Source organism: Salvelinus alpinus, chromosome 2 (genome assembly GCF_045679555.1).
Source record: "Salvelinus alpinus chromosome 2, SLU_Salpinus.1, whole genome shotgun sequence".
In the NCBI taxonomy this organism is placed as follows: Eukaryota; Metazoa; Chordata; class Actinopteri; order Salmoniformes; family Salmonidae; genus Salvelinus; species Salvelinus alpinus.
The window spans coordinates 78,804,396-78,827,975 of record NC_092087.1 but is presented as its reverse complement, the minus strand read 5'-3'; the positions used below and the strand labels follow the sequence as shown (position 1 = coordinate 78,827,975).

Below are 23,580 nucleotides of genomic sequence, written 5' to 3'. Positions count from 1 at the left end.
GGAGAGGGCCAGTGAGAAGGCCAATAGCTACCACAGTCAGTACCCTACTTTACACATGGACTTTCATAAATGTCTAACATAAATGCCTTAACTTACTCCCTCGTGCCCTGTCTCCCTCCCTCGCTACGTTTGCTCGCACTTCACAGTTCAGCTACGAAATGTAATGGATTCAAGCATTCAACAGCAGTCAGCAACCTAGATGATGGGGTAAAAATGTTGATGTTTTAGCTAGTTAGACAGTCTCACAACGCACAAGTTGATACCCAAACTCTTTGGATTGATAAATCATGTGCCATGCTCTACACAGTTGATACTTGAGGCAAATAGAAAACATAAAAAAAAAAAAGGTTCATTCTTCAACATTTAAAATATAAGTTACACTCAAACACATTATTGCACAAAAATGAACACCTCATTTTTCCATAGCTCTATATGCCTTGTACAATTATCTGTGGTTTTGCCTCCCTCTAGTGGGTCAATGTTGTACTGCAAGGCCAAATGCCTCATCACGTGGCTTTAAAATCTATGGTTTCTATGGCAGCCGCCAGTTATGTCCGGAAGAAACACTGCCATCATTATCCCATGGTGCAGCGTCAAGAAAGTTGAGAAAAATAGAAATCCATGGTAAGAAATACTACACTGTTTAGTTGTCTTGATAAATATATTAAATGTTTGCAGTTTGGGTATCTTGACTTCCTAGCATGCAACGTTTTGTTATCTGCCATGGTCTTTGCTCAGCAGCAGCTAACGTTAGCCAGCTGGCTTTAGATAACTTCTCCGTCATTCGTTGCAGATGGAGACGTCTTCTCGTGATCAAGCTGGTGGAGGTCTGTGGAACTGTCCTAGAAGGACCCAGTACAGCAAGGAGATTCAGGAGATGCTGAAATGTGGGGTTTTGTTCTCTCTCTTTGTGTGTGTGTGTGTGTGTGTGTGTGTGTGTGTGTATAAGCGTTAGATCCACACAAATACAATAAGCCTACCTGTGCTCTGGTTTCACAGTAATGATGCAAGAGTCGAGACTCACCAACTTCCAGCAAAGACAGATAAATGACAAACTTAAGAGTGAGTGTCACATGTTTGTTATCCATCTTCTCTTGGAAAGTAATGTTGACTTACTGCTTGAACTTCCTCCACGCCTGTTGCTCTATTTTGAGTCCTATCATTAATTGAAGTTTTATGAATAATTTTGCCAAACAAAGGTAAGATAATGTTATGTTTGTCTGCACTTTCAGAGGGATCAGCTTTGCCATTGACCTGCAACCCCACATCATCGGCTCCTCCCTCACTGCCCAAACCCAAAGTCGTAAAGAATAGCACGACCCGCACTCCAGCCAAGCCCCTGAGGCGCACCGCTGACAATTGTAGTTCTGGGGACAACTACACCAGAGATAGGTTCCGCCCCAGTGCCACACGTACGCGTTATGCTTCAGCTCTACTACCTTTCAACTGTCCGAGACGCTTGGAATTCTAAAGATAGGAGGCCCTGTTCTTCTGATATCAGAACTAGTTCACTGATAGTTGGTCAGGGACACCTGGGAACAAATGTACCACCATGCTCTTCTTGTAAAAAAAAAAGAAAGAAGTAATTTAGGCCTATGTGTATGAGCCCTCTTTTACAGTAGTTCTCTCACATTTCATTTGAATGCATTCAGTTGTACAACTGACTAGGTATCCCCCTTTCCCTCTATGAGAGATCTGGATGAGAGATGTATGTGCATTCATTCTCTCCCTCACTTCTTCTTCTGTAAGGAGATTTAGAGAAGGAGAAGAGGAGGCTCCAGAACATTCTAGCTACGGGACAGGAGGAACCCAGACCCAGTCGTCCCAGGAACATTTCCCTGGACCAGGGCCCAGAGGAGGAGAGGGACCGCTTCCAGGAGGGTGAGGTTTACCTCAGAGAGGGAGAGAGTTACTGCTTTCTGGCCACGGGGAAACATGTCGTCCACATCTCTGGCTCTCCTACATGTTTTCTACATATCTCTCCTCCTCACATACATAACTTTCCCCTCATTTCAATTCAGTTCTATATGACTCTACTAAACTAATAAAGTAATTTGCCCCAACCTACTGTAACCCCGTCCCAACACAGTGTTTGATTAAGGAGTTTCTCCTTGGTTTGATGTACGGTCTTCGCAAGTTTTCTAAGGGTTGTGTTCCTTTCCTAGTTTTGGATGAGATTGAGGAGAGGAAGGAGTTTCTGGAGGAGATGACAGCCCTGGGGAAAGGGAAGCAGTATCACAACATCATCAACACAGAGATCTCACAGGTAAGTTGTCTGATATACCTCATGTCATAGGAATGTCTTTAAGGAAAATAATGTACACCTAAAAACAACAGTGTTTCCATTGTACGGTTTCGATGATACAGATTCACTGGTGAACACAACGCGGAATAACACACGTAGGTACACTCACTCTCTCACACATTTTTAACGGTTGTTTGTGGCTCCTCGCCTTCCAGAAAATCCGTGAGCTGGAGGTGATTGATAAGGCCCGCAGTGCGGAGCTGAGGACCATTATGCCAGAGAAGAAGTCTGAGTGACAGAGAGGAATACTCATCTACTGACTCTGCTGAATGGATCTACTATACTGCTAATACTCTCCTACAGAAAACACACCGCACAGGAATTCTGAACTCAAACTTGGATACTAGTCTTCATTTGTGCATAATGCTTGTTCAAATTATGGCATGGTAACAAATGTTGCTGGGAAGACCCCAATGCATCCTTATCAAACTGTGAAAAAGCGTTGTAGTGTACATTAAAATATGACCACACATCTTTTTAGCGGCATTAATATGTTTTATTTCACAGTCTCCCAGATTTCAATGCAATTCTGTTGTTTCTTTAGGACCATGTTTCAACATCGCTCTACAGAAGCCCTTGGTGTGAGTTTTTAAACAGGAAGAAGATGCACAAACACACAAGCAGCCATTTTGAATGGAAGACAAGATCGTGTACTAGACAATATACGAACAGACTATAACAAGACATTCAGTTTAACTCCGGACAAAAACGAGACTTATTGACGAATACATTTAAATAAGGGCACTCTTAACATAAACGGATCTCATAGTACTATCGACTTTGACGGCAGATTCTAAGTTAAGGCAAAACTCATTGGAATTAGACAGCGTTTACAGAGTCAAACAAAGGCATTGTAAAATATATAAATTAAAAAGATTTGCATATTTTGCAGACTTTCCCAAAACAGTTAAACTGATATCAACTGGAAGGTATTAATAGTTTGCTACATTGTTAAAAGATAGCTACGGAATTTATATACACAGAGTGTACAAAACATTAGGAACACATGCTCTTTCCGTGACCTAGACTGACCACGTGAAAGTTATGATTCCTTATCCATGTCACTTGTTAAATCCACTTCAAATCAGTGTAAATGAAGGGGAGGAGACAGGTTAAAGGAGGATTTTTAAGCATTGAAACAATTGAGACATTGATTGTGTATGTGTGCCATTCAGAGAGTGAATGGGCAAGAAAATATTTAAGTGCCGGTTTGTGTCAAGAACTGCAACGCTGCTGGGCTTTTCATGCTCAACAGTTTCCCGTGTGTATCAAGAATGGTCCACCACCCAAAGGACACCCAGCCAACTTAACACAACTGTGGGAAGCATTTTGAGTCAACATGGGCCAGCATCCCTGTGGAATGCTTTTAACACCATGTAGAGTCCATGCCCCGACGAATTTAGGCTGTTCTGAGGGCAAAAGGGGGTGCAACTCAATATTAGGAAGGTGTTCTTAATATTTTGTACACTCACTGCATGCATATATATATATTTATTACAATCCTTATTGTATAATGTAGCCCCTAGAACTGTTCACACTTGTTTCGGTTGTAAATCTGGTCAGATTCTGTAATACTATTAAGTCAGTGACCTGTCATGATACAACTAAGTTAGTTAAATACACTGCTTTACATTCCTTGTATAAAGTCATTACTTACATTCCATCTTAACGATTTCTTACCTGTCGGTCATACGTCTCATTCTCAGACCGTGATTATCCAACCCTAAACATTGTCCAACATAATATCTACAGTCCAATATAATATCTACAGTCCAATAGTCAGTGATTTGGGAAACATGGTAAGTAGCTAGTTAAGAAATAACCATTTCGCTAAAAGCTAGAGTCATTATTTGGGTTGTCATTACTCCACCTTAACTGGCAGTATTTACTCACAACAACGGGTTCCTCTTTTAAAAAGATTCACAATAGTTCAGAAGTACCACAGACTCAAACCAGACAACTGACTGACACACACAACTCTTCGTTCTGTATCCAATCTACAGACAATGAGACGTACGCAACGTCCATGAACAAAGGGAAAACCTTAGGACCACTGAATAGGCAGGAGATGAGGGAGTGTTCTTTAGTTTCGATCATGATAAGAGACTGATAAATGGTAAGAAACCTGCAGTCATAGTATTTATATCTTTGTTAAAAACCGATTTAAAAAAGGCCTGGGTCACAATGTGCAAAGTAATATTGAAAAGGGATAGAAGAAACCACATATTGCGCTGAACCTCAAAGCTACACAAAATATACCTCTTCAATTCAGTCTTCAGATGTTTCTTAAGGTTTTAGTCTTAAAGCAGTTGAGTTCTTAACTTTCTCTTCACACAAAGGCAACTTCAAATATATACAGTACAGAACGCATTGGAGTGGCAGTATTTGAAAGAGCATCATGGGAGCTGCAGTACGGAGCAGAGTATGTGAGCGGAGTGGAGCAGAGTATGTGAGCGGAGTGGAGCGAGGAGCTGCGGTAGGGAGCAGAGTATGTGAGCGGAGTGGAGCGAGGAGCTGCAGTAGGGAGCAGAGTATGTGAGCGGAGTGTAGCGAGGAGCTGCAGTAGGGAGCAGAGTATGTGAGCGGAGTGGAGCGAGGAGCTGCAGTATGGAGCAGAGTATGTGAGCGGAGTGGAGCGAGGAGCTGCAGTAGGGAGCAGAGTATGTGAGCGGAGTGGAGCGAGGAGCTGCAGTATGGAGCAGAGTATGTGAGCGGAGTGGAGCGAGGAGCTGCAGTAGGGAGCAGAGTATGTGAGCGGAGTGGAGCGAGGAGCTGCAGTAGGGAGCAGAGTATGTGAGCGGAGTGGAGCGAGGAGCTACAGTAGGGAGCAGAGTATGTGAGCGGAGTGGAGCGAGGAGCTACAGTAGGGAGCAGAGTATGTGAGCGGAGTGGAGCGAGGAGCTGCAGTAGGGAGCAGAGTATGTGAGCGGAGTGGAGCGAGGAGCTGCAGTAGGGAACAGAGTATGTGAGCGGAGTGGAGCGAGGAGCTGCAGTAGGGAACAGAGTATGTGAGCGGAGTGGAGCGATCCCAATTTGACTGGAGTCTCGGAGCGAGATTCCCAAAGGCTGGAGCGTCAGCCTTCTCACCCGCTCCAATTTCGTTCCAGTAGCGCTCACTTCACGAGCTCAGGGCATGCCTGGCCCAGCATGCATCTGTAGTCTATTTGTGTGCTGCTATAACCCCTTGCTTTAGCTACTGTCATGCAGTTCACTAAATATTTTCATAAAGAAACTGCTAAAACACACCGGTGCTAAATCAAGGTGACTTACAAGATGAGGACCAAGAGAGGGATTACGGCGATGTAGCATCCACAACTAAATAATCAAATCGTGGAATCCGAAAAGACACGCATCCCGAAAGCATGATGGTGTACTTACCATATGCACATGCTAAAAGAAATAGGCTTGGCATAGTCCAACGTATTTGTTTATTCAAATACTTTTAATTCAAATCATATGGTTTGGTTTCATTACTTGAATACCAAATGGTAAGTCACAAAAATAGATGGGTGTTGGTTAAATTGTGATTTTAATGAACGGAGCGAATTTGGAGCGGCCATTTTTTCCCTGTGAGCGCAGAACGGTTTTTAGCGGAGCAGTTGAAAAGAGGTGGATCGCTAGCGCGAGCGGGATTTCCAACCGCTTAACTCTGCTCACATACTCTGGTAGGGAGGAGCGACTAGAAGGATATGCTACAGTAAGAGGAAGGGGGAGCATATTACAGGTTGCACACATTACAGTCTTTAACACAGCTGTGAGAATCCTGTGTTGTTTTTCCTTCTCTTCCCTCCACCGTGTTTTGTTTCCATCTGTCGTTTCCTTGCTCTTTCCATCTGATATGTCCCTCTGTAAAGGATGGTATCCCTCTTCCTTTCCTCCATCCATCATCCACATCCATCCTTCCGTACCTTGTTCAGCTCTTGTCCTTCTCTGCCATCTCCTTGCGTGGGCTGCCACCTTTTCCTTGGTTCACACTCAACCTCTTCAGAACCTTCATGGGTTTGAACTTCTCCTTCTTCTTCTTCTTCTTCTGTTGCTGCTGCTGCTCGCCCTCTGCTGCTGGCTCCTTCTGGAAGTCTGGAGGAAGGGAGAGATGGAGAAAGAAGAGAGAGAGAGGGGGGGAAGACAGAGACATGGACGAGAAGCGTGAATACTTCTAGCGGAAAGAAAGATGAAAGGGAGAGTTCTAACAAAACATGAAGCTTTTGTCTCGTCTTACCTTTTCTCTTCAACATGGTCGCCACCAGCTTATCCTCTTCCTCTTCCCTATTGGAGAAGCACAGTAAGATCACCAAAAACACAGACATCGACTGCAGATCACCTATCTACTAGCCCATCCTGCTCTAACAGTAGATGATAGGTGATTGATTACCTCTGCCTGTCCTGATCCATGTTGTTGATGATTTGGTTCCGCTGTTCGATGACGGTGACCAGCTCTGTCATCAGCTCCTGCTCCCTGCCCTTGTCCTCCTCATTCCAGTCTTTCTCTACAAGATGGAGGGATTAAGAGGGGAGGATGAATGAAGAGTAACGCACTGACTTAAAATGTGGATTATTTTCTGGACCCTGTTCCATTTCAGTGAATTCAGTCAAACAACAAAGAGGAAGGAAAGAATAAAAGTGTAATGGAATCAGGACTTTAGTTAACAAGCTTCCCATCACAGGTAGCTGCAAGGGCCTTGTGCTCTATGATGTCATTCGCAAACAGGAAGTGAGATCACACACCTGGCTTGTTAAGAAGACATCTCAGCTCATACTCTACGTCAGCCTGCCTCTCCTCCAGGTTCTGCTGCTTGGCCCTGTCAAGAGAAAATAAATAGTGTGAGAATCTTAAAGAGACAGCTGCTAAATGGGCCAATGAGCACAGGCTCTGGTGAGGCTTTGGTACGTACGTGTAGACCAGCTCAGCCTCGCGGCGCACCAGCAGGTGTTTCTCATGGATCAGAGTGAACCAGTCCACCAGCAAAGTCTCCTCCTCGTCATCTAGAACAGGAACACCACCATGAGAATATGGATAATATTATACTATAGATACAAATATGGACTATTGACCTGACTATTAAGACTGTTGACCTGACTATTAAGACTATTGACCTATTAGACTATTAAACTATTGACCTATTAGACTATTAGACTATTGACCTGACTATTAAACTATTGACCTATTAGACTATTAAACTATTGACCTGACTATTAAACTATTGACCTATTAGACTATTAAACTATTGACCTGACTATTAGACTATTGACCTATTAGACTATTGACCTGACTATTAAGACTATTGACCTGACTATTAAGACTATTGACCTGACTATTAAACTATTGACCTGACTATTAGACTATTGACCTGACTATTAGACTATTGACCTGACTATTAGATTATTGACCTGACTATTAGACTATTGACCTGACTATTAGACTATTGACCTGACTATTAAACTATTGACCTGACTATTAAACTATTGACCTATTAGACTATTGACCTGACTATTAGACTATTGACCTGACTATTAGACTATTGACCCGACTATTAGACTATTGACCCGACTATTAGACTATTGACCTATTAGACTATTGACCTGACTATTAAACTATTGACCTATTAGACTATTGACCTGACTATTAAACTATTGACCCGACTATTAGACTATTGACCCGACTATTAGACTATTGACCCGACTATTAAACTATTGACCCGACTATTAAACTATTGACCCGACTATTAAGACTATTGACCTGACTATTAAGACTATTGACCTGACTATTAAGACTATTGACCTGACTATTAAGACTATTGACCTGACTATTAAGACTATTGACCTGACTATTAAGACTATTGACCTGACTATTAAACTATTGACCTGACTATTAAACTATTGACCTGACTATTAAACTATTGACCTGACTATTAAACTATTGACCTGACTATTAGACTATTGACCTATTAGACTATTGACCTATTAGACTATTGACCTGACTATTAGACTATTGACCTGACTATTAGACTATTGACCTGACTATTAGACTATTGCCCTGACTATTAGACTATTGCCCTGACTATTAGACTATTGACCTGACTATTAGACCATTGACCTGACTATTAAACTATTGACCTGACTATTAAACTATTGACCTGACTATTAAACTATTGACCTATTAGACTATTGACCTATTAGACTATTGACCTATTAGACTATTGACCTATTAGACTATTGACCTGACTATTAGACTATTGACCTGACTATTAGACTATTGACCTGACTATTAGACTATTGACCTGACTATTAGACTATTGACCTGACTATTAGACTATTGACCTGACTATTAAACTATTGACCTATTAGACTATTGACCTGACTATTAAACTATTGACCTATTAGACTATTGACCTGACTATTAAACTATTGACCTATTAGACTATTGACCTGACTATTAGACTATTGACCTGACTATTAGACTATTGACCTGACTATTAGACTATTACCTGACTATTAGACTATTGACCTGACTATTAGACTATTGACCTGACTATTAGACTATTGACCTGACTATTAGACTATTGACCTGACTATTAGACTATTGACCTGACTATTAAACTATTGACCTGACTATTAGACTATTGACCTGACTATTAGACTATTGACCTATTAGACTATTGACCTGACTATTAGACTATTGACATGACTATTAGACTATTGACCTGACTATTAGACTATTGACCTGACTATTGGACTATTGACCTGACTATTAGACTATTGACCTGACTATTAGACTATTGACCTGACTATTAGACTATTGACCTTAGGCTTAATCTAGGACCATGCAACCTCCCGATATCACAAGACTAGTCTTGAGAGGTTTATATGATAGCCAGGAGTGCAGAACACTGGTTGATCTGATAGTTTTACCATTGGGGTTATCTCGTAGTTTTCTCTCCAAAGCCACTCCTCTCTGCTCCAGCTCATCCAGCTGTTTCTCCAGCTCTCCCATCTCTCCATGGATGTCCTCTGCTGGGATGTACTGGTCTGACTGCACCTGAACAACACACACATCACAAAACACTAGCACTGCAATCTTAAAATAATACAATATGGTACAGTTCGCATTATTTACATCCAGATTGAGTTGTTCCTTTGAAAACATTAGCGCCACTAGTCAAACTATAACCAATCCCATTGCCTATGGTAATAGCAGTAATAGTAGACTGTTGGCTTGTCGCCACATTCCATAAAAAGACTCAGACTGTCTGATGCTGAATCATCGAGTGACTCATTGAAATACAAACTTTAGCTGACGGTGGTGTCCTCACAATCTCACCTTGCGTTTGATGAGGGGGAAGCCGTGTCCAGGTGCGGGGGGCCGGGCGGGGCGAGGGCCTCTAGGGGGTCTGGTTTTAGGGGAGGAAACGGGGGAGGAAGAGGCTTTCCTGTTGAAAGGGTTTTCCTTACAAGTCCGCTGGAAGCAGAGAGAAGACAGAGATGAATGTCAAGGTATTAAATAATTATCATAGTATTTGTTAGTTAGGTATGAAGCTCATTACATTGAATATCTTGTATCATTAAAAGGTTCTTGGAAGTTAGTGGAGTTCATGTATTTTTACATGGTGAAAAAAAATGAGAGGTCCAGAATCCCTTACCTTGGGGGGTGGAACTGGGATAGCACTTGATGCTGCCAGGGGGCTGGGTGTCGTCGGGGGTCTTGGGGGCGGGGGCCTGGCACTCCGATTGCTCTGCGGAGTGGCCGGAGCCGAGCTAGGATTGGCTGGCTGTGGAGGAGGGGAGGGGCTCGGAGAGAGGCGATTGGCTGATGTGGAGGGGGTGGAGCCACCACAGGGCCCACAGATGGAGGGCTCTGATACGCTCTTGGTGAAGGGGTTGTCCTGATCGCCTGTGGATCTGCCCCCTAGGGAAGCTGGGTGGGAGGAGCTATGGTCGGAGGCAGAGGATAGGCTCTCTATGCTAATAGCTGGAGAGGGAGAGGAAGAGGAGGGCTGGGAGTGAGGAAGGACTGAAGAAAGAGGGATGAAGTGATATCAGAAAACAGAAAAAAGGAGCAGAAGTTGAAACGGAAAACGAAGTAGAGTTGGATGGGAGGAGGATGGAGAGAAAAACATTGTTAACATCCATGTATACACATCGAATGGTAACTTTCAAACTGACAACAACAAAACCACAGTGCTGTGCAGGACATACAAGACACATGATTGACATGATTTGAGGTGAAGTGGATGAAACTAGTCCAATGCTCTAACCAAGTGGTTCCCAACCTTTTTTGGTTACTGTACCACCAACTGTATTTTGTTCTGCCCAGAGTACCCCTGAAGTACCACCTCATCTGCATTTTACCAGGATGGTCTGATAAGTCTTCAAGTACCCCCTGTGGATAGGTCCTAGTACCCCTGTCTGGGAACCACTTCTCTAACCAACCTCTGTCCTACTCTGTTGCCATCAAGGCCCACTGACCTGAGTTAGAGCCGGGGGCCTTTGGAACAGGCTTTGGGGGCGCCGGACGTTTCTTGCACCTGGAGCCATTGGGGCTTGCAGAGCGGGAGGAAATACCCCCAATGGGGGGCGTGTCTGGGTCAGCTGCAGCGTCTGCAGCCTGGGAGATGCTGTACCACGGATGACTCACCACCACAGTGGGAGAAACCAAACCTCCTACTGACCCCTCCCCTGACCCCACCTCCTCTTCCTCTACTTCCTCATCGAAGGGGTTGGCGGGTGCAGGGGGCGTGGCTGGTCTGGAGCCCTCCCCTTTTAGAGAAGATAACGAACCAGTGTGTGGGGGTGTGGCCACTCCAGGGGGAGGGGGAGGTGCTGCTTTCTTCTTGGGTTCTTGGGATTGGACGAGGGCCAACCAGGGCGGGTTAGGGGGTTTGGGGGCGTCGCTGGAGAGACAGGAGCTGAGAGACAGGATGAGTGGGGGAGACAGAAACAGAAAGGGAGGGGGGAGACAAAACAACAAAGACAGATGAGTGCATGAAAACATCCACATGCATTAATAACACACAAAGACTGCTGGACAGAGACTGGGAGAGGAACAGAGGAAGTAGTCCAATCACTGTAGACTAGTAAAGATAGGTTAGTCAGTATACCGAACCTTCCAGGGGAGTGGGATCTTTCCCGAGGTCTGGGAGCTGGAGGAAGAGATCTCCTGTGTTCACCATGATCACCTGAGAGTCAAAATCAGACGTTTCATATATTTTATATTAGGATGGAGTTCACAGTTCAATTGAGGATCTACAGTAGCAAATAGCATAACTTATTTCAGCTGTCAATCACCTTAATCGACCACTCACCATTGACCGCAAGGTTGTCAACGCGGGGTGGGCGGACCCTGGGGGCGGGACGAGGTGGAGGGGAGGGCTGTGACAAGCGGCGAGGGATGGGGACTGGCTTACTGTTCCCTAGTCCTAGATGACTGACAGGTGTAGGAGGGATAACCCCATTGGCTGTGTCTTTGGCTGGTGTCGGAGTCTCCTCCCCCTCCTCGATGTCATCGAAAGGGTTGGGAGGAATGGAGGGTGGAGGTTTGACCTCTCTTTCTCCTGCACTGTCTTCCCTCTCTTTCTCTGTTTTCAAAGAGTCAGTTTTTGTTGTTGAGATAGGACATGGTGTAGAGTCAGAGTCATTGGTTGGTGTGGGGGTGTAATCCTCATTGGTGACACCCTCTTGGGGCGGAGTTTCTTGGGGCGGAGTCTCTTTTGGTGGCGGAGTCTCTTGGGGCGGAGTCTCTTTTGGTGGCGTCTCTTGGGGCGGAGTCTCTTTTGGTGGCGTCTCTTGGGGCGGAGTCTCTTTTGGTGGCGTCTCTTTTGGTGGCGGAGTCTCTTGGGGCGGAGTCTCTTGGGGCGGAGTCTCTTTTGGTGGCGGAGTCTCTTGAGCCGGAGTCTTTGCCGCCTGGTCCCTCCCAGAAGGAGGAGAAGTTTGAGGCAGCATGGGTCGACCAATCCTGACGGACGGAACCGTTGTCGGTCGCTTACTTAGGTCCGGTCGGCCGTTCTGATTGGCTAAGGCAGACCTGGCAAAGTGATGCGTGCAGACCAGGGAGCCGACGTCGTTTCCTAGCTTGTAGGACCCAGGCAGCAGAGTGCTGCTACACTCCCTACACCTGAGAGAGAGGAGAGCAGGAGGCAACATTCAGACTATAGTAGGCTCTGACATACCCTGTGGTAAGCACATTGATTAAACACTTGTAAAAACAAGTTGAACTTCTTCAAACTCTGGAAATACATATCAACAGAGGATATGCAACTGTCTGTTTTGAGTAACTGGAATAGCAGTGTTTTATCATTATACAGTAAACAGATTGAGCAGTATGACATGTTGTAGTAGCTGTGCAGACCAGATACACAGTAACTGAACGGGTGGTGTTCACCTGAAACAGTTGCGGTGGTAGAGCTTGCCGTCGACCAGGAACCTCTGCACCAAGTGGACGTGCCTCTGGCAGGCGGCGCAGCTGCTGCTGAGGGTGCTACGCTTCACCCCCGCCTGTACCCCCCCGTCCGTACCCATCGGACCAGGTAGACTCAGCTAGCACGGGCGTGGCAGGCAGGTGGCCAGGGGGTGAGGGTCGCAGGTGGAGGGGGTGTGGGATGGGGGAGATGGAGAGGATAGGGGGGAGGGAGGGAGGTGGGGGGGAGATCAAACATGGAGTCAGGATCGAGGATGTGGAGGATTCATTCTGCTTATCATTCTGCTTATCTAGCTAAAACCAGTCTGTTATATTTCCACCACCTCCTCGGCTTAGAGTCATTGCCTTAACTAGCTACATTTATTTTATAATCGTTGAAAAACATTGTCTTGATATTAAAAAGTGATATGTATTAAGTGGAAAAGTAGTAAAGTTCCAAACCAGCCTCTAATTAGCAAGGAAAGTCTAGTAGAAAACTAGTATTAGTGATGTAAGAAACTCTAGCAGGTGTTTTTAGTTAAAAGTCAAAGGGTTAGCAGCAAGTGTTCAAACTTGGCACACAACGTTAGTAGTATAAAACAAGTGTTAAATAGTTAGTGTCTATGTACAGAGGTTAAAGTTCAAAATGACTGACCTAACTGTTTCGATCCCCCTAGCCCCCCACCCATCCTACTGTCTAGGCTCAGGACCAGAGAGGGGGGAGGAGGTCAGAGGCCAGGAGGAAGAAGAGGAGGAAGAAGAAGAGGAGGAGGAAGAGTAGGGAGAGGAGGAGTGGATTTCCGTCTAAAGACGGGGAAGGAGGGAGGAGGCCGGTATGGGGGGGGCGGTGGGAGGAAGTCGTAGAAGGCATGCGGAAGAAGGGGAGAGACGGGATACAAAGGCTATCTTTAAAAGAAAAACAATGGAGACTAAACTTCTAGGATATAGTCCACATCAATACTATCTTATAGGCCATATTTCTGAGATGGCCTATCCTACAAGTTTAGCCTAAAATGTGTTTAGTAAATAGAATTACTCAATCCCGTACTGCATTGATGTAACGGACAACGTGACTTCAATCGAAACACTCACACACCAACTAGTACCCAACCTCTACCATACGGTCACACCAATAGATGCCATAGACAGACAACAATCCATTCACGCATCTGAAACGTTAGCATCGACACCTGATACTGTGACAGTCAATGTTACATAACACCTTTTGAGTGATTGTCCAGGTCTTGTCCATGCCAAAATACAAGCACAAATATATTCCCTGTTATGTTAAACAAATACAATTCATTAGTTATAATGCATGTACAATACAGTTAAATCAATGTAGTATTTTTGGTATTTTATTAGGATCCCCATTAGCTGTTGCAAAAGCAGCAGCTACTCTTCCTGGGGTCCACACAGCCATTAGTTTAATTTAATAAGGCTTAGAATTAGAATCATGTGAATGACATCATACACACAATCCGTAAATCCAGAATATCTGCATAAATCGATATTCACGTAATAACAAGGAAAACATGATTTCTTATTGACCCCCAGTGTAAAAGAGGCAACTTTGTCGTCGAGTTTTGTTATACAGAAATAACATACACCAGGTCAGAAAGCCCGACCTACGGTTTGCAGTGCTCCCACGTTGGGAAATAGAGCCTGTGAGAAGAGCTCTTTGGCTTCAGGCAATTCGGCGTGGAACAGCGTGGCATTGTGGGGAGCCGGTGTTCAAGTAGGCTACACGTAGCTAGCTATGTGTGTGGAAAATGTAGCTAGCTATGTGTGTGTCTTACCTGTCAACACAGGTAAGACATTTAACTTGTTTAGTATAGTCTGTTTGTAACGCCATTCACAACTTGTAGCTGTATAGTCTGTTTGTTTGTGTCGGTGGTCTTGTCTAGCTTAATGTTCTGGTTGGAAGCTAGCAACACATATAAACAATAGGCTAATATTGCTGCGGAGCAATGAGGAGATTCAGGACCTTTCCCCATACGCGTTTCCATGGCAATTCCATTGTTTTGGTAGCATTCCATTGACCTCTTTACCACATGTATTCATGCATCATCTGATTCCCGATACCATCGTAGCCCTTACCTCGGGCTCAACCACTTTGTCTTCTAGAGGGGCCACCGGTCTCTTCTGGGCCGGCTCAATGTGGCCTGTACCACTGGACCTCTTCAAGCAGGGGGGGTTGGCTACAGGAGAGGGAGATGGTATCAGTCAATTTCTTATTGAGTTTATGCATGGGCTAACTGTAGATATTTTCCTTTGTGTCAGAGCACTATAAAACCCAGAGGGCCTTTTGAGAGACCAGTTACAAATGCAATCGTATAGTAGTGACTCAGTGACGGCCTGTCAGTGATACTGTCGCATCTAATAACACAGGACCACTTCTCATCCAGCTAGCGAACCGTTTAGGTTACAGCTGTGTACTAAAGGCCCAGGAGTACTGGACCACCGGTCAGTAAGCGATCGTTGTGGAACATTCAGATAGAACTATAATATGTAGAACAAATATGCCTCTCTGACAAATAGAAAAAGGAATCACGTCAGCTCTATTCATGACAATTCTATCTGCAACATTCCACAACACAGTCCTGGATTGGCGCTTTCATGGTGTCTGGGTCCTCCAACCCCAGAGCTGTACTACTCACCATGGGACTTGTTGGTGAAGAAGTTGTAGTACTGGGAGACATAGGTGATGATGCTCAGCCTGTCAGGCACTTTCATGGATACCATGTCCTCTGGGTCCAGCAGAGCAGGGATTCCCAGCTCCTCCTCCGCCACCTCAAACGCCTGAAGGAGGGCGGGAGGGAGAGAAAGGAGAAAGACAACAATGTGAAAACAGACATTAGTTATTTTATTGTGTGTGTGCGTGCATGCACGCGCCCATGTACACTTTGATACTTGACCCCATGCTTCAAAAAAAAAAACTCTGCGTTATTTGGTCATAATTAAATGTTAAAGCCTGCCAGAATACTGTTGGTTGGATAACCATCTACCTAATGAAAAATTCCACTGAGGAAATGAAGGCCTTAATAGTTCTCTGCCCCAAATGGCACCCTATTCTCTATATAGTGCACTACTTTGACCAGGGTCCATAGGGCTCTGGTCAAAAGTAGTGCACTATGTAGGGAATAGGTGCCATTTGGAACGCAGGGCTGGTCAGGTTACAAAACACTGGGGATAATACAATCACTTGGCAGCTGTTCAATAAACAGGGCCACAATTGATGCAAAACTGTGTACATGTAAACAAACTGTGCACATGTAAACAAACGGTGTACATGTAAACAAACGGTGTACATGTAAACAAACTGTTACAAACTGTGTACATTTAAACAAACCAGTGAACGGGAGCTGTTTTTGCATGTGAAAAACAGACACATTCATCAAATGTAATATCAGTCAAAACAACGACAGCTTGCAGACAGTAGTTGAGCTGAATGTTATCCCAGCAGCAAGATCAACTCTAGCAATTAACTCAAAACAGAACGTCCCATGATGACTAAACCTTCTCAAGGATTATCAGTAGTCAGATACGTCTGAGAAACAATGGTAAACCAACGCAGGGGAACAACTGAAATCTACCGTGTAGACAGTGATTGGAAGTTAATCATCTAGCTTTAGTTTAGCATGCTGCGTGTTTGGGTTCAGGATTAGGCTGTCTCGGGCTAACTCAGGCTAATGCCGTAGCTACAGTGAAACACTACAAATGTTCACAGATATCCGACATGCTGCCAGTGAAGCAGTTATTTCAACCACCAACTGCTTCAACCCTGAAAAAGCTCTTGGATTATTGGAAAGAAATGTAAATAGTAGCATTCAGCTGTCAACTCAAACTCAGGTTGAGGATTGCTATAAGTAGACTAACCAAGGCCTACTCAACATCACGACAATGTTATTTTGGCCCCTTTGCAGTTGTTGACAAACAAATATTTGGCTTTGTTATTTAAATGATTTCTACAAACAAGCCTACAGCGGAGGACTAGTTTTTTTTCATATCCTCCCTTTGGTTAACTGTTTTGTTTTGTCTTTCGTTTTGTCATTCTTTCCTGTCCTCATTTGCTTGCTCTCGCGCCCCCTTTCCTCCCCCCCTTCACATGTCAGGCTCCGGCAGGAACCAATAAACAACTATGCTCTCGACAGACAGACAGAGAGACAGACAGACAGAGACAGATAGACAGACAGATACATAGAAAGAAAGACAGACAAACAGACATGAAGCAGACAGATGAAAATGTATGATAGTTAGCTGACTAACTGCAGACACTGCTCCACTGTCTCACCCATGTGACATCTGTTACTCATCTCTATTACCTTCCTAAACAACACTCACACTCTCATAGACACTAGCGGGCCTACACCTGGCTACACTGTATTCTAGCATAACAGAACTCACCCAATACATACCCTACCACAGACACAGAGGATGGAACCAGAGTAGCAACCATGACTGACTTGTCACAGCTAATTACAGTATCCGGCAACATGAAGTCACTAGCTGGTTCACAACTAATCATTACATCTAGGCCAAGGCTATTAGAGTGTGTCTGCGTGTGGAGAAGTGATGTGTTCTAGTGACTCACCAGACGGTTGTTCTCGTAGACATTCTCCTTGGAGAGGGAGTCAAAGTCTCTGGCATGACAGGGGGGGAAAAAGACAACATTTAAAATCTAAACGAATAACCTACTCTAAATCATTGATACAATCACAATACTAGTCAAATTATGAGAGATCACACTGCTATTGTTATGTAAAAGGTTGAGCATCTAACCAGACCAGAAATAACCCATATAGCATATTAAAGCTATAATATGTCACTTTTTGGGCAACCCGACCAAATTCACATAGAAATTTGAGTTATAGATCAGTTATAGATGAATTCCCATTGAAAGTATGTCTAAGAAGTGGTAGATCTGTTCTATACGTGCTATTTCTCTGCTTCCCGTTCTGAGGTTTTGTTTTTGCGTCTTTTACTTTGGGTTTTGTACACCAGCTTCAAACAGCTGAATGAATATACTATATTTTGGGTTATGGGAAATATTTTCCAAAGAGGTTTAGATGGTACAATGATTGTCTACACAATGACTGTTTGTTTTGTCACACACACTGAAATTAGGCTAACTATTAGAATTTTAGCAACCAGGAAATGGCGGAGCAATTTTTGCTTAGTGCATCTAAGTAATGACAGGCCTAACTATCTTGGCGGGGTTAGTCGGTTTGATCTCATCAGAAAAGACTTGAGTGATGGCCCATCAAACACCATCACGATCCGAACAGAAGGAGAGACAGTGTTTGGCCATACACAACCAGTTACCTCTATATTTCACTGAGAATGTGGCCACAGCGCACATCAACATCAACAGTGTTTTATGGGTGAACCCCACCGTGATGAAAGGACAGCAGGTTGGCTCAACACAGCAGTAATGAGTAGGTGGCTAGTTGACTGGGCCTGGAGCAGGGAACTAAACCCCATGTTCCCACCAGTTAACATCCTGCTGTAAAACTGGGCCTGCATCTCAAATGGAACCCTATTCATTATGTAGAGCACTACTTTTGACCAGCGCTCTATGGACCCTGATCAAAAGTCGTGCACTATGTAGGGAATAGGGTGGGATTTGGGACGCAAACCGAGAACATTTGTGAGTTGCTTTTGGACGCAACGTTTCTGCTCTGTTAAAGGTATATAGGAAAAACACCAACATGTTGTTTCTCAGTCTGGATACAGGAAACCTCACTAGCACAGCCAGCCCATAGACTAGTATGAGACTGCCTATAGCACAGCCAGCCCATAGACTAGTATGAGACTGCCTATAGCACAGCCAGCCCATAGACTAGTATGAGACTGCCTATAGCACAGCCAGCCCATAGACTGGTATGAGACAGCCCATAGCACAGCCAGCCCATAGACTGGTATGAGACAGCCCATAGCACAGTCAGCCCACAGACTGGTATGAGACAGCCCATAGCACAGTCAGCCCACAGACTGGTATGAGACTGCCTATAGCACAGCCAGCCCACAGACTGGTATGAGGCAGCCCATAGCACAAAGGGAGCTCTGTTCTCCCCCTAATCTGACTCTCATGGCCCCAAATGCACTTAGCCTAGCCGTCCTAACCTAACGCTACGTCACACACACTGCCACTCTGCTGTAGGCCTACTGGTGCTAAAGCGCTAATGCTACAGCCGAGCCTGCTATTATTCAAAGTTGTGCAAAGTGCAGCAACTGCCATTGCCAAATCGTCCTTGAGTAACACTGGAGTCTCTGGAGTGGTGCCCCTCGGGGCTTCAACAGCTGACAGCCTGACAGGCCAGATCAGAGCAATGCTTCCCATGTATTCATTTAGCAGCAGCTAAATTGTTGTTGCCACAACAACTAAAATGAGAGAAAATAATTGACCTATCACATTTTTTTTTACAATATAATCTTTGAGAACAAGAAATCAATAAAAGCTAGACAGTCAGGGAGAAACAAAAATTATACTAACAATAGATGAAGTATTTTTGGCATGGCTGGATTAGTGACAGGGCACACAGAGTTAGGGTACATGCCCAGGGGCCCCGATTGATTTTGTTATAATGTTTGAGCCTAAGAACACAGAATTAGCCATGGCAAAATGTGTTTATATGGAAGGAAATTCATTTTCACACTGCAAAATGTTTTCTCGGCTCCATGGAAAAATTGATAGAATTGCAAGAAATTGACTGGAAAAACAGCACATTTCTCTCTGCCAACAGTTCCAGACCGACTTAACCCACTCCTTCTGCGAGCATTGCACATTTTTGGGGGAGAATCACTGCAGACCATGACATGGAAGGATGAGGCACTGAGAACCTAATCCAACAAGTATTGCTGCCCTGCTCACAAGTTGATTTTCGACGAGGGGCCTGCCATTGCCACCGGTGTGCTCGCTGTCAACCATCCTCATGATTAAGTCCTGTACTGTGTGTGAGTGGACTTGGTGTCGCTGCCAACAAGCTACACGGTCTGCTTTAAGCTACATGCTCTGGTGGTTAAACAACAAAACACAGCATGTAGTCAAATATCCTCAGCATATTTGGTGGTGATGTTGCTGCGTGGACAGTAAAGAGGAAAGAGGAGACATTTTGAACAGTCTGGATGGGTGAGCTGCACTGTGTGGGAGAAAATGAACTTCAACCCGTCAGAAAGGTTCAACTGAGAAACACAGAGGTAGAGAACACCGTGTCAGGGTGGAAACGGGAAGTGAAACACAGAAAGGGGAAAAGAGAGACAATACGGAGGCCAATAGCGTCATGTGTAGGGGAGAATGACAGATCAAACAAAACACGTCTGACATGAGACCGTAGTCTGGCACCGAAATCACATGAAACGGAGGTCAATACTGACTGAATAATAACTGATATGGGCCAATCTGTCTGAACCCATTGATGGATCTACTGAATAAGGCTTATTGTTGGTACTGAGGAAATAATACAAGTTGCAGCTACCCAACCTTGGTCAGGCTTATAGCTTCAGTTTAATCACCTTGCTTATTAACCCTGAACCAAGAGCCACTTCAGTCAGAGAGAACTGGACCCTGTCTGATCCTGAATGACATTACCAGGATTCAGTCAGATAAGTCATTTGTATAGTACAGTGGCGTGCTGAACGCTGTCAGTGCTAAGAACTGGAGTAGCATCGCTGTGCAGTACTGTACACTGGCTGGCTATAGTAGCATGAGAGCTAAATGCAGGTTGGCAGGAGGAGGCCCCTGCTGCAGATTACCCTGACGGCCTGTCTGTCTGGATCAGACTGAAGACAGTCACAGAGAGGCCAGGCCACTGCTGCGCTGCTAGTTGGCTGATGAGGCTGCCTGGCCAAATAGCTCTGAGCTCAGGAGACAGAGGTAGAGCTGGTTCTTTAGCCTTTGACCCATAGAGAAAGATGTACTGTAACATATCTGGTGTCATTTGCCCTCACTCCTTTCTACTGTATGTAGTAGTTGAAGGCTTAGGTCACGTCGTGTGATCTCATGTCCTGTCACACACACACATAAGCCAGGATAGGTGCAGTGTGTATGAGATCCTGCATGCAGGTCATGCACGCTTGGTATTCACACACACGTTGAAGGACATGGACACACAACATGTGACATCTGCTGTACAGTAATAAGACATTCCTTTACAGAGCAGAGTTACAGTACGAGGTGCATGGTTGTACCTGAATCATCTGTACTGTATTGAATGGGAGGCATCATCGTTTGCTCACTCCTACTCTGAGCCAAGGCAGTTCTATTTACCATCTTCCGTCTCCTTGCAACCCATCATCGACATAATTTTGATGCAGTTAGTTTGTGGCCTAACTGTGCCCTTGTTTTGTGACTGCAGTGTGTGTGAGTCCCACACAGGAAAAGGGGTGTGTTGTTACAGACAGGGCCAGACCTGTCAACCTACATTAGATACTGCACACTTGGCTTACCCTTGGTTTTCCCCTTTCTAATGCTGCTTAGAAACAGTCTCTGCAGTGACGCCTGGATTACAAGTCAAGCCTAGGTTTGCTGGCTGTAGTAGCTCACAACAACGTTGTTAGTGGAACACTGATTGTTGTGGCGAAAGGCAATGTAGGTTAGCAAAACATATCTTTGTCCACACAAACACGGGTGCTAAAATGATAAACACCAACACAAGCTAGAAGGCACACCCTCCCTATATTTAGTTTCATGTTGAAGTGACATGATCTTGATCGAGTTCAAAAGGTTTCCGTTCCACAGTTCTGTGAAGGTGAGGACAATCTTAGTTCCCTGGCTACATAATTCCGAAGGTGGTCTGGCTCTGGCTGAGAGCACTAACTTGCCACCCCATGATATAAGTACACCCCTTATCTAGTTACAGGCTAGATTTTTTAAATTTAACTAGGCAAGAACTAGAACAGTTAATTTAGCCTAGCGTTAGACCAGGAACACAGAGTGTACTTGAGTGTCCTGATAGGATTAGATTACAGTGAAATCAGCAGTCACGCATTACGGTATCGAAGTTCAGCACCCAGATTGTTCTGTTGTTAACAGTTGTTACATTGTAACAGCACGTTGCAACATTGTACTTAGTGATCCTATTTTGGAGCAACAAATTGTTAAATTCTTGATGAGTTCGTGAGTTCCATTGTTATTTTAGAATTCTTGTCAATATTGACTTTTTGCCCTGATGTGTTAAATAAACCTGCTCTTTGTTGCTGGCGTGTTATGTTTCTAAATATGTATTGTTTCAGAGGGACAAGATCATCTTGTTTAGGCCTGGGAAGAAGTGGAGAACGTTTTTCAAAGTGTATTGAAACTAACTAAATACTTACATCAAATCCGGTCTATATCGGTGGATTATGGCACAGAATGCCAAGCCATCCCGGAAAGACGATGACATGTTCTTGATGTCTACATCGTTGTAACTCTCGCATTGTATCCGACACCATTCTTGAAGTGCTTTTAACGACCCCATGTTTGGAAACATTCAGATTTTATTCCTTTCAATAAGCTTTTGTAAGATTCTAGAAGCCGTCCTCCTGCTTTTCGAATTTTGGAGGACAACACCCGAAATGACTCATTCGGAATTCCATTGACTGGTCGAGGATAGTAGCGTTGAAGTCACGTTTGGTAGCAAGCAGGCTAACTTTGCGATGTCAATGAAACATGGTTTCCACAACTCCGCCTGCAGATGTGATCAAAGTTTCGATCTGCAAGTTTTCCCAACACGCACAATCAATAATCACCATATAAAAAGAATCCTACATACAATGGGTTTGACAGCTTGTCACAGAAATGTTGTCAGTGGCTAGCTAGCTACCTGGATTAGTTAGCTTCGGTCCAAATATAGACGAACATCTCAACCCTGTTTCAGACTGATGCAGTTAGCACTTTAGCTAGTTAGCTGGCTGAAGCTAACTAGCCATGTTTTCACTTGGAAAAACACATTCATTGACCCGAAACGTGTCCCTTATTCGTGTGAACTCAGTTACAATCCTTATGTTGAAGCATTCATCCAAAACTTTAAATGGGAAACGTGGTTGCTTGTTATATGGTGCAGTCCCATCTGTGTCGTTATACCGGTCAGACTCCAGAACAAGGCGTTTTTTCTTTCTCGTGCACTCCTCTTGACGCCAAAACAGAAGATACATGTATCAGATAAATGCACAGTTGTGTTTGGATGGCGATGATGGTTAGTTAAATGTATTATGAAAAATTAATTGTAATCAAGGCAGCCGACCATTCTGCCAAACCTTGCTTCGGCTGCCTGCTGTTGAAATGAAACGAATTCAACAACGTTACTCCTTTCTGTCCGCTAGAGGGAGTAGTTAAATACTTTTTTTGGCAACTTTTTTGGCCACTATAATTACAGGACACACACACTGTCTGTTGACAGCGACACAAACTCTTTTTGACAACTTTTATGAAATATGTTGTTGGTCTCTCCTCCTCTCTGTGGAGTTTAATAGACGTATAAGTGAAACTCTAAACTGCATATTGCTGTTTATGTTTCCAGTTTCTGTGCTATTAGGAGCAGGCTTGTCATCAATGGTTGAGGGTTGAGAACACACTTTGTGGAGGCAGAGAAGGATCAGGTATATCAGTCATTTAAAAAAACATAAATAGACCATGGGCAACAGCCAGAAGGCTTTAGCCTACCGGGTGTGTTTCTATTGCAATGCATCTGTCTTGCTCCTGATGGAGCCTTTACATGTGACGACGAAACATAGAACTTTGTGCCTTTTCGTGGTATCTGTGTAGAAAAGTGACATAAACATCCTGGAATATCAATCATGGAAGATGAGATGATCGTGCATGACATAGAGTTATGGTGTGTGAGTAGTGTCTGTGTATTTGGATGAGAGCAGCAGGTCTAGGGCTGACATGTGGCAGTATGACTTG

The 23,580-nt window shown here is 44.2% G+C and overlaps 2 protein-coding genes across 2 annotated transcripts; one reads left to right on the top strand and one right to left on the bottom strand.

Moving 5' to 3' along the window:
• The first annotated feature begins 505 nt into the window (after positions 1–505).
• On the top strand, positions 506–2,791 carry c2h22orf23 (chromosome 2 C22orf23 homolog). The gene is made up of 7 exons (XM_071351272.1): positions 506–624; positions 794–887; positions 1,000–1,062; positions 1,233–1,412; positions 1,750–1,881; positions 2,166–2,266; positions 2,461–2,791. Exons 1-7 carry the CDS (start codon positions 622–624, stop codon positions 2,539–2,541), a joined length of 654 nt encoding a protein of 217 aa, XP_071207373.1. The 5' UTR covers positions 506–621; the 3' UTR covers positions 2,542–2,791.
• micall1a (MICAL-like 1a) lies at positions 2,780–22,966 on the bottom strand. The gene is made up of 16 exons (XM_071351181.1): positions 22,011–22,966; positions 17,290–17,338; positions 15,356–15,497; positions 14,796–14,896; positions 12,681–12,835; positions 11,605–12,413; positions 11,406–11,478; positions 10,769–11,208; positions 9,943–10,313; positions 9,624–9,761; positions 9,215–9,341; positions 7,198–7,288; positions 7,031–7,104; positions 6,678–6,792; positions 6,525–6,571; positions 2,780–6,382 (listed from the first exon to the last, which is right to left on the bottom strand). The coding sequence occupies exons 1-16, from the start codon at positions 22,163–22,165 to the stop codon at positions 6,219–6,221; spliced, it is 3,051 nt and encodes a 1,016-aa protein (XP_071207282.1). The 5' UTR covers positions 22,166–22,966; the 3' UTR covers positions 2,780–6,218.
• Between the last annotated feature and the right edge of the window lie 614 nt (positions 22,967–23,580).

Bases quoted from the DNA above. Each gene is read 5' to 3' on its own strand.
- c2h22orf23 (XM_071351272.1), top strand. The intron at 1,413-1,749 runs GTACGCGTTATG...TTCTTCTGTAAG, and splicing joins GTTCCGCCCCAGTGCCACAC to GAGATTTAGAGAAGGAGAAG. The intron at 2,267-2,460 runs GTAAGTTGTCTG...CTCGCCTTCCAG, and splicing joins TCAACACAGAGATCTCACAG to AAAATCCGTGAGCTGGAGGT.
- micall1a (XM_071351181.1), bottom strand. From the start codon at position 22,165: ATGTTTCCAAACATGGGGTCGTTAAAAGCACTTCAAGAATGGTGTCGG. The intron at 14,897-15,355 runs GTGAGTAGTACA...CCTCTCCTGTAG, and splicing joins CTTCACCAACAAGTCCCATG to CCAACCCCCCCTGCTTGAAG. The intron at 6,572-6,677 runs GTAATCAATCAC...CTTCTCCAATAG, and splicing joins ATGGATCAGGACAGGCAGAG to GGAAGAGGAAGAGGATAAGC.